The 24,899-nt window shown below is 41.0% G+C and overlaps 4 protein-coding genes across 7 annotated transcripts; 2 read left to right on the forward strand and 2 right to left on the reverse strand.

The window, feature by feature from the left end:
- The first annotated feature begins 24 nt into the window (after nt 1-24).
- LOC135486871 (NADH dehydrogenase [ubiquinone] iron-sulfur protein 5-like) lies at nt 25-10,238 on the forward strand. Of its 2 annotated transcripts, none has more exons than XM_064769990.1 (4): nt 25-70; nt 9,156-9,278; nt 9,443-9,533; nt 9,730-10,238. In XM_064769990.1, exons 2-4 carry the CDS (start codon nt 9,172-9,174, stop codon nt 9,832-9,834), a joined length of 303 nt encoding a protein of 100 aa, XP_064626060.1. In that variant the 5' UTR covers nt 25-70; nt 9,156-9,171; the 3' UTR covers nt 9,835-10,238. The 2 variants fall into 2 exon arrangements, with proteins under 2 accessions (XP_064626060.1, XP_064626059.1); XM_064769989.1 differs by lacking the exon at nt 25-70 and adding an exon at nt 8,499-8,580.
- Nucleotides 3,211-8,380, reverse strand: LOC135486870 (cystinosin-like). Of its 2 annotated transcripts, none has more exons than XM_064769987.1 (7): nt 8,335-8,380; nt 7,775-7,954; nt 7,460-7,535; nt 6,721-7,144; nt 6,124-6,414; nt 5,576-5,693; nt 3,211-5,333 (listed from the first exon to the last, which is right to left on the reverse strand). In XM_064769987.1, exons 2-7 carry the CDS (start codon nt 7,896-7,898, stop codon nt 5,113-5,115), a joined length of 1,254 nt encoding a protein of 417 aa, XP_064626057.1. In that variant the 5' UTR covers nt 7,899-7,954; nt 8,335-8,380; the 3' UTR covers nt 3,211-5,112. The 2 variants fall into 2 exon arrangements, with proteins under 2 accessions (XP_064626057.1, XP_064626058.1); XM_064769988.1 differs by lacking the exon at nt 8,335-8,380 and adding an exon at nt 8,215-8,235.
- Nucleotides 10,239-10,566: 328 nt separating the features above from the next.
- LOC135486869 (origin recognition complex subunit 1-like) lies at nt 10,567-19,929 on the reverse strand. 2 transcript variants are annotated; one of them, XM_064769985.1, is made up of 16 exons: nt 19,762-19,929; nt 19,184-19,305; nt 18,665-18,870; nt 18,148-18,361; nt 17,747-17,827; nt 17,034-17,408; nt 15,424-15,538; nt 14,697-15,176; nt 14,391-14,492; nt 13,994-14,165; nt 13,548-13,655; nt 13,110-13,259; nt 12,762-12,881; nt 12,483-12,661; nt 11,523-11,647; nt 10,567-11,261 (listed from the first exon to the last, which is right to left on the reverse strand). In XM_064769985.1, exons 1-16 carry the CDS (start codon nt 19,860-19,862, stop codon nt 11,089-11,091), a joined length of 2,823 nt encoding a protein of 940 aa, XP_064626055.1. In that variant the 5' UTR covers nt 19,863-19,929; the 3' UTR covers nt 10,567-11,088. The 2 variants fall into 2 exon arrangements, with proteins under 2 accessions (XP_064626055.1, XP_064626056.1); XM_064769986.1 differs by lacking the exon at nt 17,747-17,827.
- Nucleotides 19,930-20,160: 231 nt separating this feature from the next.
- LOC135486342 (pre-mRNA-splicing factor 38A-like) lies at nt 20,161-23,857 on the forward strand. Its single transcript, XM_064769058.1, has 8 exons — nt 20,161-20,295; nt 20,677-20,836; nt 21,230-21,351; nt 21,534-21,619; nt 21,888-21,989; nt 22,264-22,388; nt 22,581-22,706; nt 23,488-23,857. Exons 1-8 carry the CDS (start codon nt 20,166-20,168, stop codon nt 23,684-23,686), a joined length of 1,050 nt encoding a protein of 349 aa, XP_064625128.1. The 5' UTR covers nt 20,161-20,165; the 3' UTR covers nt 23,687-23,857.
- The last annotated feature ends 1,042 nt before the right edge of the window (nt 23,858-24,899 follow it).

The following is a 24,899-nucleotide window of genomic DNA, read 5'->3' on the forward strand; positions in this document are numbered from 1 at the left end:
CTACAGGTTCAACATTCTTCCTGGTCGAGATGAGAGAGGGTCTCCATCATCGTGTATAGGCAGCAGCTAGGTAGGCAAGATAAAGATACATGAAGTCACCAATAGGGGTATCTCACATCTTAGAGTAGGCCTACCTCGAAACTATTCAAACCTGTACCAGGAATGTATTTAGTGCAGTCAGTCTGGAAGTTGCTGGCTTTTTAAAGGGACAACTTGGGCGTGGGTATCAAGCTAATGCCGATCTTTAAAAATGATTTTCGCTGATGTTGCGTGGCAGTTTCAGGCAGGCCTTCCAGTGCATTGTTTATTGCAGTTCAATGATTTTTCAATTATCTTGTTGGGAGAAATCACGGTCCTGCTGGAAGCCGGCAATTTTCTTACAAGTATAAATGAAACGGCCAGGGGCCATTGTGCTCACCGTAAGTATTTTTAGTAGACAGTTACAGAAAGTGCTACAGTATGTAGGCCTCTCATAATTTATACATGCATCTGTGACCAGTTCAGAGCCGGCCCTGGCCAAGTGGTGAATCCGAGACTTGTGGTTCCAAGCTTGTAGAGTCTAGGTGAAAATGATAGTGAAGAAACGTGCCACTCCATGACAATGGTGAATATATTTTTAACTTTGACCTCAGTGACCCTGACAGGTAGGTCAAATAACAAACCAGGGTGATATGTGATGTAGACACATCCACCTGACCATAACAATTTCATCACTGGTTACACAACAGCAATCGGCAAAAAACGATTTCCAAGATGGCCGCCTAATTAAATCTATGGCACCAAATAAATCAAAAAATGAAGAAAATGTAAGATAGAACTCAGAAAAGAAAAAAGGAAAAGATGAAAAATAAAAATATTTTTGGCTGTCCTTGACCGGGGTTTGAACTCACGACCTATGGATTGCCACAATACGAGGAAAAACCCACAAAACATGCAATTTCGGCCATATTTGAATTCCGATCTGGCTGAAACTTGGCATACAAATAGTGGCTTCTTAGATGCATCATTACACAAAATTAAAACTCTTTACATTGAACAACGACAAAACGTACCAAGAACGGTAAAGTTTTCAACTTTGACCTCTGTGAACTTGAAAGGTGGGTCAAATCAAAAACCCGTAAGATATGTGATGTATCCTTGCTGGGAGTACCTACCATGAAACTTTTATCAAAAACAAATCAGTAATAAGCGAGAAATCACACTTTTTGAGTTTTGAGTTTGGGCCCCCTGGTGGCCAAGTCAATAATCAGACCGAACCAAAATTCAGTGTAAAAGGTCAACTGACCTAGGGGGTCATTTGTTCAAAGTTTCAAGTTCATAACTGTTGCGGTTGAGAAACGTGCCATAGTTACACTCAAACGGCAAATTTACGCCATTTGACCTCTGCGACCTTAAAAAGTAGGTCAAATCCGAAAAATCGTGCCACATCTGAGGTAACCTTGCTAGGGGTCCCTGCCATAAAAATTTCATCAAAAACAATTTGCTAATAAGCAGGCTATTGCACTTCTTACTTTTTCTGTTTTGGCCCCCTGGTGGCAAAGTCAAGAATCAGATCAGGCTGAAATTCAGCATCAGAGGTTATCTGATATAGGGGGTTATATGTACCAAGTTTCAAGCTCATAGCTTTGGTGGTTGAGAAACGTGCCATAGTTACACTCAAACGGCCAATTCACGCCATTTGACCTCTGCGACCTTGAAAAGTAGATCAAAATTAAAAACCCGTAAGATATATGATGTATCCTTGCTATGAGTACCTACCACAAACGTTTTATCGAAAACAAGTCCCTAATAAGCGAGATATCACACTTTTTAGATATCCACATTTGGCCCCCTGGTGGCCAAGTAGAGAATCAGATCGGACAGAAATTTAGTGTCACGGGTCATCTGACCTAGGGGGTCATGTGTACAAAGTTTTAAGTTCATAGGCCTTGCGGTTAAAAAACGTGCCACTGTTTTTGAACTAGGATACGACGGACGACGACGGACGACGGACACTGCGGTATCGTATAGACTCCCCTACGGTGAGCCAAAAACCAACATATCCCAGGCCCAGTTGTCCCTTTAATATTTTGCTTAACCTGTGTAGATTCATTTGCAGTCCATTACGTCATCCTTCCTAAATGGTCTCGTCCCGGGCGACAGGACGAGGCCGATCCACTGCGTCTGGAGTGTAGTTAAATAAAGTGCAGGCCTACATTTATTACTGGCAGGGAAAGGTGATATGCACCCAAATCCATTCTGATCTTTTATATGACATATGATTCAGACCAATATATAGACCGTGAAACCCCATACAGAGTCCAGGACTCTTCTTCAGACTATTGACCCCCGCCCTTTGAACACAGTTTTCAGACCGCCTGCGACGGACAATTTTGATGAATTGAATTGAATTGAATTGCATGAGGCACATATAAATATTCATATCAACTTTTGATATTATCATAAACGAACAAAGCATTGTATGAACTTGGAGACTCTAGTTACAAAAATAGGGCAAACAGTTGTAGGGAAATGAACAAAAAAATTATTTCAGCTTTACAACCACTCCCTGTGCAAATAAGAGTCACTGAGTGAAAGTAGCAGTAGCATGTGGAGTATATCAAAGTAAGAAATATGATGTCGACACAAAAAACTTATCTCATCCCACTACTATAAATTTAAGGAGCTAGACTTCGGGGGAAACCTTTGAGACAAAATACCTCTCAGCCAATAGGCCTATAGTGAAATAAACACTTGACACATTATCCAAGACCACTTCAGCAATGTTTACAAATGACGCAAGCCTATCAGCCATAATCAGGTTTTAAGTTCACATCGTTGGTATCTTTATCATAAAACTATTTACAGGTATGGTGTCATATTCATCATAAAAATAACTTGAAAAAAACATATCCAGCTCGGAAAAATCTGGGAATTCCATTTTAAGTTTTATTCCTAAATTTGCCTTTCAGTCCGTCTCACACTCTAAAACAGTTCGTTTTGTCAAAAGTAACCATCATCAAGTGTTGGAAAGCATATCTGAGTGGAACACTGTATGTAATCAAAAGGTACCTAGCCGTCTCCATCATTGAGAGGAAAAGTTTAAGAATGTTGTCTTTCAAACAAGGCAGCAATCCCACAGAAATCATTACTTGTGTTGTTCAGGACTCCTCTTCCTGACAGCAGTGTATACTCCACCCCTGCAGTGATTGAATGGAAGAGACAGGTGAAAGAGTTGTAGAAAACATTTTATTTTCAATACCCAATACATTGAATTTGTTAATACATGTACATTACTTATATTCTCTACATCAAGCTGTTGATACTGGCTGCAGGAATTTGCTTTGTTTAGCAAATATACGAAAGATGTATTATCTATCACCAAAATAAACTTACCAGTCTGCCAGAGCCAAGAAGGTGGTCACCCACGGAGCCACCAAAAAACACTTTATTATTCAGTTGACATAAAACATGTGACATCTGGTGGTCACAATCAACCAGACTCATTCAGTGATATTCTGAATTGAGGATTGTTCCAGCCCCTTGCCCTAAAGGGTAAAACCCAAATTCATGGCACCAGAGTTTTCCCTTATAGTCTTAGCCAACCCTCCCAAACCAATGATTAAGCCACATCATATCCTACCCCTCACCAACCAAAGTTCAAAATACCCCAGCACCCATATACACATTTCACTTCATTTCAAATTCCCCAATGAAGACAAATAAAACTACCAGGATCCAAGAGGGCAATCCTGGCCCAGGACACCCCAATTTCAGAAAAATCTTGACCATGAAATTTTAACATTTTGAAAACTTCTTTGAAAAACACCCCCTCTTCAGAACCCGCATACAAAATTCTATTGCACATATTTTTTTGGCAATATCTTCTCCAAGACCAGAGTATCTGGAAACATTAGAGAAAGTGAAGCTACACTCCTTAATATTTGTCCATTTTTTGGAAGAAACATTTCCAAAATGACCAAAATTATCCCCACCCCATCTACCGGGTAAAAAGTCCCGAAGTCAGTTCCAAGCTTTCCCTGAAGATGGCATTTGTGTCGTTTTAACATCAAGCCTTTGGACCAGGGATAACCAGCTTGAAGAACGAGTTTCGGTCCAACTGGATCCATGTTGTTGGTTCGACCAAGAGCGAAAATTAGGAATTACAGTAGTGAAAGTTAGGAATTCTGGTTGTGAAAGTGTTAACACCAGAATGATGCACATCAATATAAGCCATGAATTATCTGAAATATAACACACGATTTATGAATCTCAAAAAAGTACTTTGGCCATTCCAGCTACAACTATTTTAACAAAATATCATCTGTGGACCTTTATAAAGGCCTTCAAAACGCACAACAGTAACAGCTCATTTTCAAACGAAATCTAATGTACATGATACTGTACATTAGTGGTTATCATTATCATTCATGCAGAAATGAACACGTTTCAGAAATATACACATTACGGAATTCTAAAACAAGACCTAATGCTACAACACTGTCAACAAAGTTTATATAATTCCAACGAAAAATGTAAAAAAATCTTAAATCTTTTAAATAAATATCAACTTCGAAACCTATACATGTACTTACTGTTTTTACACTTAGAAAAGTACAGCAAATAATGAAGATTAAAACGCTCTGTCATCTACTTCATTGTACAGTGGCATAGATCAACAACTAAAGGTAGACTGCGTTTGTTCAAAAATTAAATTTCCAACTAGAATTAGCGTCAATCTACATTATCTAGAGGCCTATCAATAATGGGTTCACGGAATGTTGCTCTGAAGTCAACATAAGTTTTAAAAGTCAATTGCACCAAGTGAATGTTGATTGCACTTTACATGTAATGGACAAGTATGGACTAAATCAAATTTTTACATACTTGACGTAAAAATATTGCACCAAATTAGGCCACTCATAAAAAAATAGTTAGCTTAAACTAAGAATAGGATGGGATGATTATAAGGGCTACTTGAGTAGCAACCTTGTAAGTACAATGCTTCTTCAAGACCACAAGCTAGTCTGATGCAATGCGACACGGTAAGTGAAAATAAAACTCAGCTTTTTCTAAATGACCACAATGTCGCTACAAGGTTTTTGCACACACACCTTCAGGTTTAGTATACATCTACAAAATATCAATTCTAGCTATCTTTAGCACCTTTGAATGTGGACCGCTTTTCGCTACAACACCGTTTTTCCATTTGTTCTGTGAACCACTCTCCTTCCGGCATCGCGCCGTACCTTTGTTGTACAACATATGTTGGCAGAAGAACACAACATTGAAGAACATTCCTATGAAGGACAAGGCTAGCTTTCCTGGGTTGCCAAGTAGCAGTTTCCAATCATCTGCAAAAAAACAATACAATTTCCAACTATGTAGTTTTACATACAAATATTGACAATAAGTACAAACGCATTCAGCAGTTGACCAGCTCAACCAGAGCAGGGCGATGCATTTTCCAGATATTCTGGCGAGAGAAAAGCAAACATAGCCTGCTATGTTGGGCTCAAAGGATAGTGCTTGTTATAACCAAGAACTGTTTCTAGACAAGAATTTGCTATAGCGAGGTTGGACTGTATCTACTTACTGTGGTTGGCAGAATCGAGAACAGCTTGAAGGAGACTCAGTACACTTCCAGAGAAATCCAACATCACACCCTTGATGGCGAAACCTTCTGTACTCTGTCGGCCAAAATTCAGTAATGCCTGAAAATTAAAATCAAAACAGTCATAACAGCTGGTCCTACATTGTATGTTTTTGCTCAATCTCACAATTTGACAAAACTAGAGACAACTCGCTCTCGGAACCTCGGCTATTTGAATGCTATCTGCTAATCTGACAGACGCATTGATAGGTATTTTAAAGGAAACTAGCTACTGAGTACAGGTAATCGCACTCACTCACTAATGCAATTTGACATTTCTATGTCAACTGAGCTACTGGTAATCTCCACCAATAATAATGCACCAGCACAGGTTTAGGACCGTATGCAACGTTTACAAATCCAGACAATGCGAGAAATCCAACAGGTGAAGAACTACCTCATTTTAGTCATGGCCACAAAGCAAATTACAAGCCTGGTGCATTTCTGGAAAACTTGCACAAGCTCCGGGTGATTTTAGTGCGTATACTCGCCTGGGGAAAGTACTTCAGGGGTGTTACAGCCACCTTCACATACGACAGCATATAGATATACTGCACCCAGCTGATGTAATGAACAAGAGCCGAGGATAGCCCGGATGAGATTATGAGCAATGACCCAATGGCCAGTAGAATGAATGGACACGAGAGGCGCTGGTCTCCACGATCATAGATTAGACACTGGGTGATTATAACGAGAGTTAGAATGACGGCGTGTATTGAGAAGAAGTTGTCATTGGCTTGGACGGGAATCTCACTCTTTGGGTTCAGACGGAGGTATTCTTTCTGTAAGAAACAAAACAAAATAACCTTTTAAATGCTAATAGGGACAAGTCTGTCCCACATTCATTGTCAAGTTCTTGAGTTTAAAAGGTTACGACTCTTTCCCTTATAGCCAAAAAGAATTTCCAGGACCAAATTTCACTTAGGAATTTCAAGACCGACAACTTTTGACCAAGACACTCCAGATGAAACCTCTCTACTCTCTCAATCCCTAACTTGTTTTAGACCAAGTAGCGATTAAAAAAATTTGCCCAATTTCAGCCCGGGGGTCCTAAACAATCGAAATTCAGAGGAAATCAATCCACTTACCTGTATAAACGAATTCCAATACATACACGTGTTGAATACACAATAACAAGAATGTCCAATAATGTTCAACAACTGGTAATCAAAACTTAACCCAACTACACTCCGCCTTCGCCAATTCTGATAAACTTGAGGATAATATGATATACTCCATACGAAGAAATAAGACCAGCCCATAACTATACTCAGATACCCCAAATAGACGTTCTCAACAATTTTGATGTGGACATGGGCTTTGTAAAGTTTTCCTAATTCGGTGGATTTTGATTTGAAAGTGAGTGTGCAGTGTCCAACATGTCCTCTTGAGTGCAGCGGAATGAACAGAGCTCGCGTGGAATAGGCTGGAATGATAATGCTCTCCATCGTCTCGACCATGTGCCCCTCACTGAACACTAGCTTTAACTTGGCAGATTCTTTCAGCTCATATCTGAAATTATTGAATTGGAAACAATATCACAACTACAGTACAGGTATACGCAGAGCAAGAACTGGCTACAAGTACATTTCAAAGATCATTCACTACTCAACTGTGCACAGTCATCATACATCATGTTCATTGTACATAGGTTACTCTAGAATCTGACAGCGGTTTTTGTTCACTTTCTGTATAAAGATTCACAAAGAAGTGATTTCTATTAGCCTAATTTTCCACAAACTTCGCAAATGTTTACTTTTCTGAAACAAAATCTCATCACAAATTTCTGTCTTCATGTACCCCGTACAGTCATTTTGGCCTACTCACTTTGGTTGAATGCTGATGTAACTACCAGAATTCTTTTCAAATATAACTGTCTCAGCTGAGAGGTGGAGGGGTGAATCTGAAGAAAAAAATTAAATTAGAAGTTTCAGAGAAACAGCTGGTTCGACTCTTGACTCGAATCTCAACCAACCATGAAGCCACATAATATCTGACAAATCCAATACATGCTTGGCGGAGACTAAGTGGCCTTAAAATCTAGTAATAGGCATGTTTTTCTTGAAGACATAGTCTATTCTTAAGAGCAGACACCAAAATCAACTATCGTTCTGAAAATAAGTTGCATAGTATTGTACCTACCTGATTGTTCCCAAACATTTCCTAATAATTGGTTGAATAGGAATAGGCATAGAAATCCTATAAAGACTATTAACAAAATGAAATCTCGCTGAGAGAACGGTCTCCGACCCAGCGACAGCAACATTTTGTGGAGTCAGTCAGTGTCACCATTAGCTGCTTATACGTACGCAGTGGACATTCCTGCAACGAGAAAAACATCCATGCTGACTCCAAGGGCTAGGATCCAAGCAATGTGTTCGTGCGATACCAACGGGTTTGTTATACCATCGGCCCACTACCTACTAGGCCGACATCTAGCCTACTACATGATGTAGCCTACTCTAAAAAAAGTGTCTAGACTATAGCCCTGCATGCATGCCTGGACTGATTTAGCAGGGCGGCTGACCTCACCTACTGAGCTGAGACTACCAAGTCCTACTCCTAGGCCTACTGGTACTTACTGAGTACTCATCATACCGAATAGGCCTACATGATAAAAAATTGAGGAAGGTGATTGAGAATGAGATGATTATTCATTGGTAGATAAACAATACGATCAATCAAAGAGATTGAAAACTAACATTTCTTCTTCGGTTTGCTCAAACTGCTTGTCAATATGTCAGTACACTGCAGTATGCATATCACAAGCATGCACTACAGTGAAAAACAAGGTACAGCGATTTTCATTGGTTAAAATTGTTCAACGTCGCACAATTTGTCCAATAAAATTCCCTTTAAGAAATTGTGCCACTAGAGGCGCTTACCTATTAGGGGTCACAATTTTTTTTCATATTTTGGCATTTCATCTGTGTAAATAAGAAATCAGTGTAAGTATGTTGTAATAGAAAACAAGTTTCAGTTCTCCTAACACTACGCTGTTAAAATAATCGAAACGATATTCGGTTTTGATTTGCTCTCAAAATATTTAGCCTGCAATCACTTATCCGCCAAATGATAACTCGCGAATATGTTGAAGTTGGCCATACTTTGTCCGAGAATAGATGCTATTGACATTTTCTGATGGACATTATCATGCTAATAGAATGGAGCCAGCAAGGTGCAGGGTTGTTCTGCTGCATTGTATTGTTACTTGTTCACTGTCAGTGGAATAACGACAGACAACACTGTCGCTGATGTGAGTGACTCGAGTGACCGCACAGACGCTCACGCTGCCAGCCCCTGCCACACTGACTGAGCGGAACTCTCTCTGCACTGTCAAGTTGGGCAAGTCAAGTTTCAGTAACGGGTAAATAATGTCAGATATTTTGTAGCTAACCTTCCAAAGACAAGAAATCTTTTGTACAGTCTGAGATCAGATAGTACACATGGCACTATATTTGTATTACCTTCCAGACTGATTTCTCTTGGATAAGACCTATATTTCCTTCATTTACATTTTCAGCTAGATAACCAGCACCATGTCGAGGGCTCCAATTTTCGACACTCCATTCACTCGTCTCACTGAACATTGGTTCACTGCCCAGTCGTCTCGCCAGTGTGCAATATTTGAGCAAGATTTTTACCGGTAAGCATTGCAGTACTTGTAACAACAAAACAAAATAGGTGACTAGAACTTAGAAGTAGAACTCTCATTATTAATGAGAGCATTCCAACCCTGTTGAAATTGACTGCCATTGCCATGCATCCATGATTTTCATGCTGATTTGCTTTCATCCATGTTTTTTGCAGATGTGCTGCAGCTGTTGGTCAGAGGCGGACTATAGAAGCCTGTGGAAAAGAAATGGAAGACTTTCAGGAATGCGTGAAGAGGAACAAGCAGGTATGTTCACCTGCCAAGTTTTCATTTTTTAATTGAAAAGTGAGTTCTAGACGAATCCCTGGTCAACCAATTTGTTAGAGGTCACAGTCCCACCCTTGACCTCCGAATCATGAGACTGGTGTTCTAACTACTATATGACTATTATCCCATTCTTGTGAAGTCTTATAGCTCTAATCACTTCATGTTCTCATTTTAGTGGAAAAGATACGATGAAATGCAGAGGGTAAGGAAAGAAAAGAAAGTTGGGTATGAAGAAAAACCACTGGATGATTCGTATATACCACCGAATAGGAGAGTTTAGACATGTCCATGGAAAGGAGTACATGGAATACATGTATAGACTATTTTGATCTCCTTGTTGTGTGACAAAATGATCCTCATGTTTTGAGGAGATACATTTCTAATTTCTGGTGTCCTCAGAAGATCTTTCAAAGGAGGAACAATGTTTACTTTGGACCAACAAGAAAACAAAGTCAGAGAGGATGAAGGAAGTTTGATTCATAATGACTGGATTGTGTGCTCGTGACATGATCAAGATAATGTCACATCCTGTAGTCCTAAGATGCTTGCCATCGTTCCATTGCTGGTCCAAAATGTCTCATTTGTCAAGGTATCTAAACCAGGTCCTCAACAAAAACAGGAGAAGTTACTGTGTGCTTGCTATGTTAACAGTTGTAAATAAAGAATTTGTAGATATTGGAAGAACTTCTTACTATGTTTTATGTTATGCTTCTGCACAATTGCAGTTTCTTATCTCCGACTTGGGATTTGTGAGAGGATAAATGGGGCTTCATGTTCCAGTCAGTTGGTCCCAATGTCTGAACTCCTGATTACGGCCAAATACATTTTACCTATCTTCAAAAGGATGCATTCTGAGTCATCAGAGTTAATCGGTCCGTTACCTCCCCTCCGGGACAGCGGAGTGGACCAACATTTCAGTTGTCACGAGTGTCAACGATGTCATAGGTTGTGACAAACACCAAGGAACTGGATGATCTCCACTTTGAGACAGATGTGATACACAAGGAGAAAGTAAAAAAATAACTTTATTATCAATCACAAAGCATACAGAATGATAAAGACAATTACATATACATCGACAGTGCTCATATAAACATGATTTATACATAAGAAAAAGTGACACATTCAAGCACTATGCAAACAAGGGATTTAAATGCGATTACAATCACTGCTTTGTGTGACAAGAGGATCTCTCATCTGTGGGTAAAACCGGTAATCACTGTGTTTGTGACTGTCGCTGCGACCCGCAATGACCAAGCAAGCGAGCGTCAGTAAGACAAGATTACAGAACAAAGCAAGTTCATGGTTATCACTGCACATGCATCAAAAGTGACCTTATTTAATGTAACATGCAAAGAAGAAATTTCCAAACAGCACCAAAGAAAATGTAAACCAACAAATTGAATTGACATAAATGACATCTCCAAATTTAGTAAAGCAGAATGAAGCCATTCTTTTGGGGGGGGGGGATGATCCATAAACGCAAGAATCACTTTTTGATGCAAAGATCGATTCTTCTCGTTATCTCACAAGCTTATTTGTAACTGATCTGGAAGTCCCTCAGTGCGTATTGCAGCTCGTCTGGGCAGATATTCAATCGTATCTTCTGCATGTTATCCTGCCTGCCATGTTCAAGGAGTAGAATTCTGAAGCTGCCCAATCTTGAAGCAAGTGCAGCTGCTTCTGAGGGCGAGCTAAGTGGGACACCTGAAGAGGAGAAATTGTTAATAGAGCGAGATATCCTTGAGCTGCATGGGGTCGTGAACAATCTCAAACTTACTGTGCTAACTTCTTTCTGTATTCACAACTACACATTTCAGAGACAATGTCCCTCTTCTAAACCACTGATACAATCAAGAAATGTGCTGCTCCAGTCTTTGTCATCTGGGCTCATTCGAAAGAAACAGAGAAGTGGAACCTCCCTGCAAACACCTCTCTATTAAGGACTCTCATAAAAAGAAAACTCACCATAAAATCTGCAAAGAGATAAATGCTGGCTGACGACTTTGCTGAATACAGCCTCTTCCAGCCCGGAACGTTCAAATTCGGACACCAACGCTTGAAGGAACAGCTTCTCGGCATCGGAACAGGACCTGAAGCAATTAACGATGATGAAATAACGGCAGGGTTGGCGCGCCTGTTCGCACTTTTACCACTTGCGAATGCTGCACATGAGTGGCGAATGTAAAACAATGTCTGGCTAAAAATTTTGCGAATTCAATTTGAAGTGCCATGATTTGGCGAAAGAGTAATAGTGTTGTGCGAATATTGATCAAAGTCTATCAAAAAGATCCACTTCCACACCAAATGCATCAAGGAACGATCGTTAGTCAGTCAAACTTTATCATATTTGCGGGCGGCCGCGCTTTCACACGTTGTTGCAATCGTCTGCATTGTAGTGTTACCAGTTGCCGCTAGTGATTTTGGTGGCGCTGCTGGTCGCCGTACGCATACATTATCGGCTAGTTTCCCGCTCGCTTTGTTGCCATGGAGTCTCCGGTCACGTGTTCCTCGAATCGTTCGTTGATTTGCTAGTCTCAGTACTGGCGGGCTGTCATTCTCGCACATGTTACTGTGGGCTGGGTCGACCCCAAGATCGACAAACGATGGGCAATGGCTAGAGCTGACTCAATATGGCTAAAAGTGACAGCCACTTGACTAAAAAGTGGCTAAATTCACAGCGCCAACCCTGAATAGGCCTACCCATCATGAAATATATGTAGGCAAAAGAAAGATTTGTCCACTCTTTACACGCTATTTATTTTGGACACCATTCCCCACAAAACGGTGAAGCAGGCCTACAATACCAAATTGCTCATGGTTTTCACTTGGATTGCGTCTTCTTGTACGAATGTAAGCATTCCTTCAGGAATTACTGATGCCCTTCACCTGAACCACTATCTGACACCAGTTCACCACTTGACTTACTTTAGAGCCTGAATAATCGGAGATGAGAACATCTCTTTGATGGCTTTCTCAACGTGAAGCATGCCGACTAAACCAGACTTCTTCCTGGGGCTGAGTGGACCGCTTTTACATTCTGTGATCTCTGTGGCACGTCGGCAGATGTCCAGAGCACGACGAGCATCCCCGGAGACGGCAGCAACCTGTAACGTTCAAGACAGAGATTTGATTTGAGGATGGTAAACTGGCCACGCCACCAAATGTTTTGAGAAGCGAAATTGACAAATGGCTACGGATACGCACCTTTCTAGCCACTAGCTGGATAGCATCTTCATCGAACGCCTTCAGATCACGGATCCTCGAGAGCACGATTGTCTGCAGCTGTTTGTGTGTGTATGGTTGGAAAGTCATCCTGGTCAAGCCCTAAAAAAGAACAACATTATTTAGAGATATATTGCAAATCGCAGGATGGCACTCATTGACATTGGGAATAGCAACCTGTCAAGCACGTTTTTGGATTTCTGTCCAAGCTTAAAAGAGCAGTGACACTTCACTTGACGAGCAGAGGAACCAAGCACTGACTAAGTTGAAAGTTGAGTCATATGCTCTACCACCACACCAGTTGTCTCAACGGTCAACTGCCCCACTTACCAAGCGGCTGGATACCCGATTCATCATGACCCGCTCTGGTAAATCCATGGTATTTGCAATGGCTAATACGACTAGTTTGGCATGGGGTCGGGTTGGCCAGTCGAAGAGATTATACAGCACATTCTGTTTTCGGTTGCACAGGAGATCAAGCTGGAATAATAGGGAAGAGATTATTTTGAATTTGATTGTCACATTGTGAGTCAAATGGAGTCAAATCTAAATATGCATGGATGGCTTGATGCCTCCTCATTTTCCAGCAAGGGAGTGCCATGATTACTACTATCCTGCCTAACTGTCGACTCAGGCCACTAAATCAGCCAGGCAAACACAAAATGACTTAGTCATACATGTAATAGGCACCAACTAGAAAGTGAAAGGATAGCCGTTACCATATATCAAGAGAAAACTACTTCATCAAAATGTTATCTGAAGGTATACCTCGTCAACTAACAGCACCGTTGTGATGCGTCTTACACCAGATGAGCTGAATCGTTTATCTAACAACGCACATGCATGAGTCGATGTCACTTTATCACCAGTGAGTTGCTGAAATGGAAGGAAATCTGGGTTACCAAAACAGTTTTTAGTGGTCAAGCTCGTGACAGAAGTACCGTAAATGGGGAGAGCTTGCAATACCCTTCATACATGTCATAGGGTGATGCCTTCCTTCTGGCTTTCAGTGCCATCTGTCAAAAGTGAATTCTCATCAGGTTGCTGCCTCGTATGGTTTTCAGTAACTTTGTTTAGCAACGGAATGAGTTGTTGGCCGATAGACAATTTGTAGATGTAGACGGCTGCCTCCTCAAAGCGTCCTTACCAAATAACTGAATAAGGTGAGCAAAGGCATAATAAGGAGATGGGTACATGTATAAAACAGACCTTACCTTATGTATCTGTACATAAGCCTGATGTGGATCAGTCAGCTTCATGCCATTGATTTCTATGTAATTGAAGTCAGGAATGTGTCCAGCCTGATTCGTTGCTTCAAGCTGTCTGATGACCTCATGGACAGTTGCTGTCTTACCAGTACCAGGAACTCCAGATATATACATACAACTGCAGGACAAAGTTTTCAGAGTGTAACAGAGTTCTGCAACCAAAGTTGAAGCGGGCCGTTCACAAGACGCATGCCTTTACCACTAAGCCATCGGGATCGTTGTATGAGAGGCAATGAAGACCGCCTTTGCACTCAAAATGACTCTGCTTTATCAGCGAGTACTTCAAACACCATCACACCACAGCTGACCAGCAAACATTATGCAGAAACATAGCCAACCTTACCCTCCAGTTCCATCTGAAACCTTGCCTTCAACAAAGGAATAGATGTCATTGAATTCTTGATCGCGACATGGCAGACTCTCTGGTACTACTGACACATGCAACCTGAAAGGGATAAAGATATTGCCAAGTCACAGGAATTAGGAATCCAGCTACGTGAGTCCCCAACTGTACACACTGCCAACTTCACTTTCAGACTGTCTTCCACCTGGTTCTGTACGATCAGTGGTGATATAAATGTAGTAAGTATTGAGGTGATGTCGTTGTACAGATAAAGAAGCACCATAAAGTACAAAACTTCAAACTGACCTTGCCCTAGCTTCTTCCAAGACTGTTCCAGGTTCTGCACAAGGTCTTGACCGATTTGGCATACTTGGCGTCCGTGGCACAGATCTAGGCGTTGCTATCTTCTTGGCAGGCGTCAAATACCCCTTCTTCAATGGCGTATTCATGGGAGAATTATTTCGCGATTTCGACTTCGAAGGTGTATAAACATCATCACACATGTCAGGGATAACAGATCGACGAGATTTACTCTTCGATGTTTGCAATAGTGGGACGTCTTCCTCAATATTGAAGAGACGACTTTCGTTGTAATTTATCACAGCTATAGATCTTCTCGACCGACTTCGAGGCGTTGGTTGACTTCCCTGCCTCCTTTCTTCATTATTCATAACAGCTATAGACCGCCGAGATTGTTGTTTTTGTTGTTTTGCTGGAGTGTCGCTCCTTTCCTTTCCTTTGCTTGACCATGACGAAGTGAATCGCCCACTGGCTTCTCTCTCTTGACTGGAAGATAAGAGAAACACATCATGCATCAGAAATTCTAAAATTAATGCATCAGAAATTTTGCAAATAGCAAGTTGATCCCATACATGTACATGGATTATGTTAGGACAATTCCGAAACATTTGAACCCTGTCGAATTCAAAACTAGTTGGTATCATAAAGAGTGAATAAAGAATCGTCTTTTTTTCAGAAAGATGTGGCTCTGTTGTGTAGAACTTGATATTGTTTATACATTGCTTACACTTACATAAAATCTAAACTCTTCCTAGCAGCAGAACTGTTTCGTCTTTTTGATGAGTCAACCTTACTCGTACTGGCTGCCTTTTTCACCTTGGAGAGAACCAATTTCGGTGTACCAGGAACTGAAATACAGGCGTATGGAAGTTGAAATATTCTTTTTAGCTCACCTCTTAGCAGAGGTGAGCTTATCCCATACCGTGGCGTCCGTCGTCCGTCGTCGTCGTCGTCGTTGTCGTCGTCCGTCGTCCGTTAGCAGGGCACGTTTCGTAACTGTTAGAGCTATTGAGTTGAAACTTGGTGCACATGTACCCTTATGTAATGACACCTTGGAGACCAAGTTTCGGTCCGATTCGTTTCATGGTTTGGCCACCAGGGAACCAAACGTTAAAAGTGAAAATATGCAATATCTCCCTTAATAGTAGTCGGGAAATTTTGAAAAAAATACGGTAGGTACTTCTAGCAAAGGTGCATCATATATCCTCCGGGTTTTTGATTTGACCTCCTTTTCAAGGTCACAGAGGTCAAATGGTGTAAATTGGCCGTTAGGATGTAACGATGGCACGTTTCTAAACTGTAATGACTATTGATACCAAATTTGGTACACATTTACCCCTTAGTCAGGTGATCTCAGGGACCGAAGTTTGGTCCAATATGATTCACCACTTGACCACCAGGGGGCAAAATCCAAAAACCTTAAAAATGTGATTATTCCTTAACTTCTTGCCCGATTGCCACCAATTTGATATCATGGGTACATCTAACCACCATACAGTATATGTCACACAGGTTTTTAATTTGACCTTCTTGTCAAGGTCACAGAGGTCAAATGGCGTAAATTCGCCGTCAGGCCGTAACTATGGCACGTTTCTTAACTGCAATGACTATTGATCACAAATTAAGTACTCATGTACCCCTTGGTCAGGTGATCTCATTCTCAGGTACCGAAGTTTGGTGCGATCTGATTTGCCGTTTGGCCTCCAGGGAGGGGGCCAAATCCTAAATTCTTCAAAATGCCATTATTCCTAGTAATGACTTGCCCGATTGGCACCAATTTTGTATCATAGGTACATCTAATTCTAACAACCATTCAATGTGTCACCCAGGTCTTCTTTGATTTGACCTACTTTTCAAGGTCACAGAGGTCGAATGTACTGTAAATTGGCCATTTTGGGGAAATTGTAATTGCTTGGACCTACATCAAACCTAACACTACGTGACACAATACCATGCTCTTTATCCATCGTTCCTCCACATGAGGTGAGCACAATGGCCCTGGCCATTTCATTTTTCATCCTAGGTCGACTTCCTGGGGGTGCACATGAACATTAGTCACATCATAAACCCTTTTTTTTCATGTCACCAGGTGCGCGACCAGAGAACTACAATACTCGAATGTACGCAATGTATTTCAAAACAACTCATTTGAGGAGACGAAGTCCAACTTTTGCTTACACTACTCATATAGTTCAACTTGAAAATGATAAAAAATGATAAAAATATAGAAATATCTAAAAAAAAACATCAGCGAAGGTAAGTTTTCCTGTCATCCAAAAGCTGATTCGACAAATCACAGATGCTTAGTCACAGTCCCAGCCCTGCTCAGGAAAATCAACTCACCTTCTCCCTTAACTTTACAAGCAGTTCGTGCCTGCTGCCTGATCATCCACAGAGGCGAGGTAGGAGACAGGGGCGTCCCTGGCTTTGAAGCTGACGATGTGTTGGAAATCTTGGACTTTTTCTTACTGACTGGCGTAACACGATCACTGTCTGATCCACGGGACTTTCGTTTCACAATAGCACGATCAGTAAGTTCAGTTGAACTGGAAGTCTTTCCATTCACTTTAGATGATGATTTTGCTGTTGATGACTTTTTTATTTTTGATACTTTGTTATTGTTCAAGTCTTCAATCCAGTCGTCATCGTCGTTGAGAAGGTCAAGGACATCTCCACCGTCAAGTCGTTTCATGTGCTGATATTTGGGACTTTTTGCCACTGAAACATGAGATGTGAAAAATATATAAATAAACTACGGTCATACTTAAAGGCAAAAAGACAACAGCTATGACTAAATACATGTAGGTTAGAATCTAAAAAGAACAACCAGTGATAAACTGAACCACTATGACGACTATCATTGGCTGCCGCATTTTATTCGGTTGCCTAGCCGGTTGGCCAAAGATACAAGTATATACTGAAGAAACGGTGCAAGCAAAAATGAACAGTCGGACTATTTTTGAGTGATTATTTTCTGTTTTCACCATGAACATGTCAAGACTCGCTGATTATTACAAATTATCCTCAGCCTGATAAGAATCAATGACAATCTCTACCCAATTCTGCTAATGCATTATCAACTTCATCAACTTCAGCATCGTTGTCATCCACTTCGTCAATTATTTCAACGTCAAAATCTAAAGAGAAGCAAATAATATGCAAGGGTTATGATTAGGCAACAAAGAACTGTGCATGGGTTATAGCAAAAAGTTATTGAAGTTTAGGGGGAAAAACTCATACCAGTGACAGATAATCACTTTGCTGCAACACATTTTATACCCTACAACAGCCAAACATTGACATTGTGGTCTCAAGTCACAAAAAAATTGCCATACATTGCAAGATAAGAAGCTCTAGCAAGGTTAGGAGGGTATTTTTGTTATATATCTATCATAAAATTGTTCAAAAGGAAGGAAATATTAAAGTTTTTAAGAATTTCAAAGGGAATAAAACTCACAATCCAACAATGAGATATTATCCTCGTTATCAGAAGAAACTGGTTGTTTTTCTTTCTTGTGTGGTTTCTTGGTCTTTCCCTCTGTGTCAAATGGATCTCCAGCAAGTGTCACCAAGTCTTTTCCATCAAAGCAGTACCGAACAAAGAACGTCCCCAAACCCTTTGTCAATGTTTTGTCCGTGTTTGGTTTTTCATGTGGAGGAAGCTCAATCACCTGAATACCAAGCAAAAACATCTTCAGGAAATCTGGGCCTTTTTTTGCCAAAAAATACACGGATACAACTACATAGGAATTTAGGCCCCTTCCCTGGGGTATGGCACATAATACAACTTCATTTGGAAATCAGGCCTCTTGCAAAAGAGAACACCATTACAAGATCATTGAGAAATCAAACTCTTTGCATAAAAGACAACATTCTGTGAGAGCAAAAAATCTCGGTTCCATGTCATATCACTAAAATTTTAGGTTTAAACTTAAACCATCAAAACTAAGACATCATCATCGAAAGTCACTTACATGACACTTCCCAATTACTGTTTCTGCAGATATGACACTATCCTGAACGTAAGACAAGTTGGTGTTTTCATACACCTCATTTCTGTTTTTTGAAACATCCAGGAGCTTAAAAAAGTGGCATCCTTTACTGTATTTTGATTGCTTCAGCTCAAACCAACGCCAGTACCACTTGACAATAGCTTTATTCGGATCATCCTCATCTTCATCTGAAAGAATGGTGAAGAAGTGACAGTTATGACAGTTGACCAGTCGAAAAGTATCATGCCCTGAAGCCATTTACCAGAAAATTTGCCTTCTGGCCATAATTTCTGAAAGAATAACCCAAAGTAATTGTAATATCTCCAAACCCTGCAAAATGGCCGGCCATCAATATTTTTAAGTCCAATACAATGTAAATCTCAGATCTCCACATCAGCTGGAAATAAACTATTTCACGAATGCAGATGAGGTTATCACTCTCCAAATACGAATCTTACCCAAAACGACTAGGGATTAAACAAAAGATAACTTAAGGTATACCTGTTTCATAAAGGTCTTCTATCTGCCCAATGTAAGCTTTGTCTTCATCATCAGGATGGCGTTCATTTGAGATGAAAATATAGTCACCAATGTTGTACTCGACGCCATTAAACTGAAAGGACCTGGAAAGAAACGGAAGTTTCAATGTAGAAGGTTGGAGTGTTCATCCAATGGTTTTTCCATCCCTAAAAAATCGAAGATACTTGCTAAAAGTCAGAATGCCGGATCTCCAGAGACAAACATAGCTCCCAAAGAAGCTACTGAAATACTGCACAGCAAGGGGACAATGCATGACAGTGACTTTTGACTCATCTCTGGGATCTTTCTCTTTGCATGAGTAGGCCTGATTGATCATCATTAGTCGTCGAAGAAGACTACTTCCTACTATAGTTACCGTATGTTACATTTTTTCAAGGAATGCGAGGCACAAGAAAACCAACATGAATAAAGATACACATGAAGTCCTTTGTTTGCAGCTAGCTATACTCTTCAATACAAAAAAGTGCATACACCCCAATTTCGCCAGTATCCCAAACGTTTTTAGAAAGTAAAAAAGTGTATGAAAACAATCGATTTACTTATGTTTTTTATAATGTACGGCACGATCTTCTTGTGAATGGGTATCACCCTTTCCAATCCATCTAAACCCACACTTAGATAACTGCTTCATTCCATTCATGCCACTTTTTATGACTTTATTGCGAGTTTTAAATCGGAAAAGTGGAAAATTGCCGCGACGCTTTAAATTTTCCTAGCGGCAGTCCTCGACACTAAATTGGCTTTTAGTAAAATACAGACTAGTTTATACGGCATACCGATATCAAAATACGTCGAACAATATACTAAAATGAATATAATGAAAATAATGAAAATATTTAGGACACTTGTGTTTATTTTTAATGTGTCACACTATTTTTATTAGCAAAAATTGATGAGTTTTGTTTCCAATCAAGTCTGCCTTTTTGCAAACCCAACAATCAACATGGCGAACAGAACTGTGAAAGATGCTCATTCTATTAAGGGCACAAATCCCCAATATTTAGTGGAAAAGATCATCCGTAGTCGAATTTACGAATGCAGATACTGGAAAGAATCATGTTTTGCACTAACTGGTAAGGATTTTGTAGTATTGCTAGAGATTGGTCGGGAACAGAGTGCTTATTTTGATATGTTTCCTGTGCATTTTGTGTACAACATCATGCCAGTGCTGATTCCGAGTCGGCCGAGAGACTCACTGCAATACTGTTTTAATACTAGGCATCATCTGATCTGAGAGATAGGAGCGACTTGACAATTCACTGCAATTTCCCCCAAAAAGGTCATTAGCCTCTTTTTGAGTTACGCAATAAAGCGCATTCCTCATGGATTGGGAGTGTTGGTTACTTATTACTACACTCCAGCTCCAGCTTCTTATCTTACGTGTACCCAGTAGGCCTATACCTTGAATTCTTCCCATAATTTTGTTACTTCATTTTGTATTAACTTCTCTTCAGCCGAATTATTGGTGGACAAGGCCATGGAGTTACGTTATGTGGGTGGTAGTTTTGGAGGCAATATTCGACCAACACCATTTCTGTGTCTCATCCTGAAGATGTTACAGATTCAGCCTGAGAAGGATATTGTCGTGGAATTCATCAGAAATGCAGACTTCAAGTGAGTGTGGAGAAGTAAATGTTCAGTCATAAAGTCATAAGATACACTACTACTACATGCATGCCGACTTATTGGCGGTAAATATCCGTCCTAAAGTCTCTTCCTTTCAGGATGGATATACGCACAACGACAGTGGATCAGCATGTCCTACATAGCTGTACAGTACTTTCTTTGCAAAGAATGCATCATTGAAATGCATGTCTTGCTTTGTGGTATAAAATGAGGCAAAATGGTTAGAGATTATCACAAAAAAAGTTTGAAAATCGATGTTCTCCATTCAAATTACTGTCGGTGCACTACAAGACTTCATCTGGAAATGACTTGATCACTAATGATTGTTGTATGGTAGACGTCATCCGAAGATGTAATTACTTCTTCTTTCTCATCTCACAGGTATGTGCGGGCTCTTGGTGCCATGTACATGAGGTTGGTGGGAACCTCCATTGAATGTTTCAAGTATTTGGAACCTCTTTACAATGACTTTAGGAAGATCAGGAGGCAGACAAAAGATGGAAGTAAGTTGAGAGTTTGAAGAAACTTTTATTTTGTTTTATAAAATAAGGACACCAATTGACAGTCCCAGGTGTCCTTATTTTAGATAGAGAGGCTGTACTGTCAGTAGTTTTCCCAAAAACCACTTTTCACACTGAAGAGAGTGTTTCTTTAAGATTGCTTACCAGCAAAATTCCTCTTACAGATTTTAGTGTTGTGCACATGGATGAGTTTATTGATGAATTACTGAGAGAAGAACGAGTGTGTGACATCATCTTACCAAGAATACAGGTGAGTTTTAGTGTTGAAATATGTCTCTCTGTCCTTTCTTTGAAGAGCCTGTTGCTATTGCGGCCTAAATTAGGTACAAATGGTGTACACACTCCAACATGAATAGTGTAGTGCTTTGAAGTTTGGAGTCTTTGAAATATACGAATAGGCATGATTTTTTCTTGATGAATGCAGTTGAAATGGACAGGAATATATGTTTGTCGATTGCACTGAAACCTGAACTTTGTCACGACATAAGAGTCACAAGAAGTACCTAATCTATTTATAGAAGCGATCGGTCCTTGAAAACAATAATGAGTTGGAGCCACGAGTGAGTGCCCTGGAGGAAGATATGGATGATGTGGAGAGTTCTGATGAGGAGGAGATGGTGGTAAGTTGGCACTGTGAGGTCAAATATTTGCGGAATTGGAATAACTCATGATCTTCGTACATAAACTTCTTATAGCCTCAAGCTCCATTTCAACCATTTAGCTGAAGTTGGTTCAGTGTACATGTATGAGAGCTGTTTTGTAATCATATGCTTCCTGGTATGATCGGATGTTGCATAAATTGCAAATGTTTACCTTTACATGTAGCTTTGAAGAAGAAGTCCGAATATATTGAACGATGCGCTATTTGGTGCTTGACGTCTTCTTGCATTTCAGGAGGTAAATAGAAGCCCATCACCAAGTCACAAACGAAGTAGTGGTCATCATCGAGACCGAGATTGGGATCAATCGAGACGAAGCCTGTCCCCAAAATTTAAGAGAAGTCCTTCACCACACAGACGGTAAGTTACGGATTATTTGGTGATGGAAGAAACTGACTATTTTAAAACAACAAATGTTTGGAAAAATGACTATTTGCTCCTGAGTAGATTGAATTGGTATATAAAGAATATAATATTAAAAGAATGAGCCATGGAAAGGGGCCTTCTAAATCGCTACTTCTTGTGCCTCATTGTGACATTTCACTCTTGCAGAAGAAGTCGCTCAAGAGAAAGGCATGGAGAAAGAGATGCTAAACGTCGTCGAAGTAGGTCCCCTCGAGACAAGGATCGTCGCCAGAGGACAGACCGAGATCGTCACAGGAGGGGAGATGATGAAAGGTAGGTTTTCGTGACAGTTTCCACCAAATTCATGGATCTATCACTTTGAATACGACATCTTTATTCTGGTGTTATAACTTATATGTTAGAACTTTGAATACGACAGTGGTCAGTATCAGGGTTGGCGCGCCCGTTCGCATTGTCGCCACTTGCGAATGCTGCAAGAGTGGCGAATGTAAAACAACGTCTGGCTAAAAATTTGGCGAACTCAATTTGAATTGCCATGATTTGGCGAGAGAGTAATAGTGTTGTGCGAAAATTGATCAAAGTCTATCAAAAAGATCCACTTCCACACCAAATGCATCAAGGAACGATCGTTAGTCAGTCAAAGTTTATCATTGCGGGCGGCCGCGCTATCACACGTGGTTGCTATTGTCTGCATTGTAGTTCTACCCCGTTGCCGCTACATTGATTTTGGTGGCGCTGCTGGTCGCCTTACGCAGACATTATCAGCTAGTTTCCCGCTTGCTTTGTTGCGATGGAGTCTCCGGTCACGGGTTCCTCGAATCGTTCGTTGATTTGCTCATCTCAGTACTTGCGGGCTGCCATTCTCGCACATGTTACTGTGGGTTGGGTCGGGCCCAAGATGGACAAACGATCGGCAAGGGCTAGAGCTGACTCAGTATGGCTAAAAGTGACAGCCACTTGGCTAAAAAGTGGGTAGGAGGAAGAAATTCACAGAGCCAACCCTGAGTATGACTTCTGCAATGAGGACACCACTCTTGTCAGTCCAGAGAGGCTCTTCTGTACTAGTGCTTATATTCATTCCTTATGATTCCAGGAAACATCACCGCAGCAGCAAACGCAGCCATCGTGACGAACGTGATGAAAAGAAGAGTAAGAGTTCCCGGGATCATTCTGATCGGGGGGATCGTCATCGGCACCGAGACAAGAATCGGTCGGAGTCGACATATGACCAGGAGATCCGGGAGGCCAATGAAATGAGAGCAAAGCTTGGAATGGCCCCGTTAAGACCTTGAGTTCCGATTTGCTGGCATTTCAAACCTTCATACACAGACTTATGATTGAAGTGAACAATTTGAGAGGACGCTCTGTGGTTTTGAACTATTTGGGTATTGTTTCCTCATCAGAGAACTGTTGGTAATGTACATTATGTGAATGTTCAAATAAATCATTACTTTTTACTTATACTAAGAGGCATCGTATATTACCTATATGCCTTGTTCATTTAATCCTAATATGAAACTGCAGAGAAAAGTTTCCAGAGAAGGACAGTGTCAGACCCCAAGTCATCCCCACCTTTTATGCTGTCGAAGCAATATCTATACTGATCCCTGGAGAGTGATGAGGACCACGGATGCTGTACTCTGTGTATCCTCACCACCAGAGACACTGTCCCAGCCAGATCAACTGTGGTGTTCTACAATCCCTTGGGAAGCTTCATCAGATGTCACAGCCATTGATCGACCGCACTGGGCGATACCGTCGTTTGGATATCCACACAACAGACAGTCACAACCAGTTTGACCACACTGGGTGAAACCGTCTCCTGAGTGTCCTCACCAGAGGCATTCACAGCCAGTTTGTCTGCAGCCAGTAAACCGTCCCATTTGTATCCTCACCAGGTACACTGGCACAGCCAGATCGAATATTTCGTGTAATACCCTCCCCGTGCAATCTCATCAGACACACTTCACAGCCAAATCAACAACTTTGGGTGGTGCTGTCCCCTCTTGGTATCTTCGATTACAAGGGAGACACGCTGGCACAGCCAGGGTAATACTGTCCCCTGGGATCTTCAACAGATCTTACAGCCAGATCAACAGCACAAGCTGGGTAATACCGCCATTCTCACCACGGGCACTGCTATACAGCCAGTTCGACCGCGTTTGGTGGAACCGTCACTTGGGTGTCTTCATCAGAAGCCACAGCCAGGTTGTCTGCAACGACTAAGCCGTCCCATTTGTATACTCACAGGGACACTGTCACAGCCAGGTCGACTATTCCGTGATGATTTGCAATTGGCAGCTCCACATTGATGGAATGGATATCTTTTGGGCACAGGAGTGACCAAGGACTACACTCCGTGGACCGGCCTCGTCCCTTACCCATGAGACAGTATGAATATATGAATAAGATGACGAAATTGACTGCCCCGGGAGCCTGGAAGCGCCGATGATGTGATCAGTGTTGATGTGATGTTAAGATGACCACCGAAAACTCCTTTCTTAG

This window comes from Lineus longissimus, chromosome 4, assembly GCF_910592395.1.
Source record: "Lineus longissimus chromosome 4, tnLinLong1.2, whole genome shotgun sequence".
In the NCBI taxonomy this organism is placed as follows: Eukaryota; Metazoa; Nemertea; class Pilidiophora; order Heteronemertea; family Lineidae; genus Lineus; species Lineus longissimus.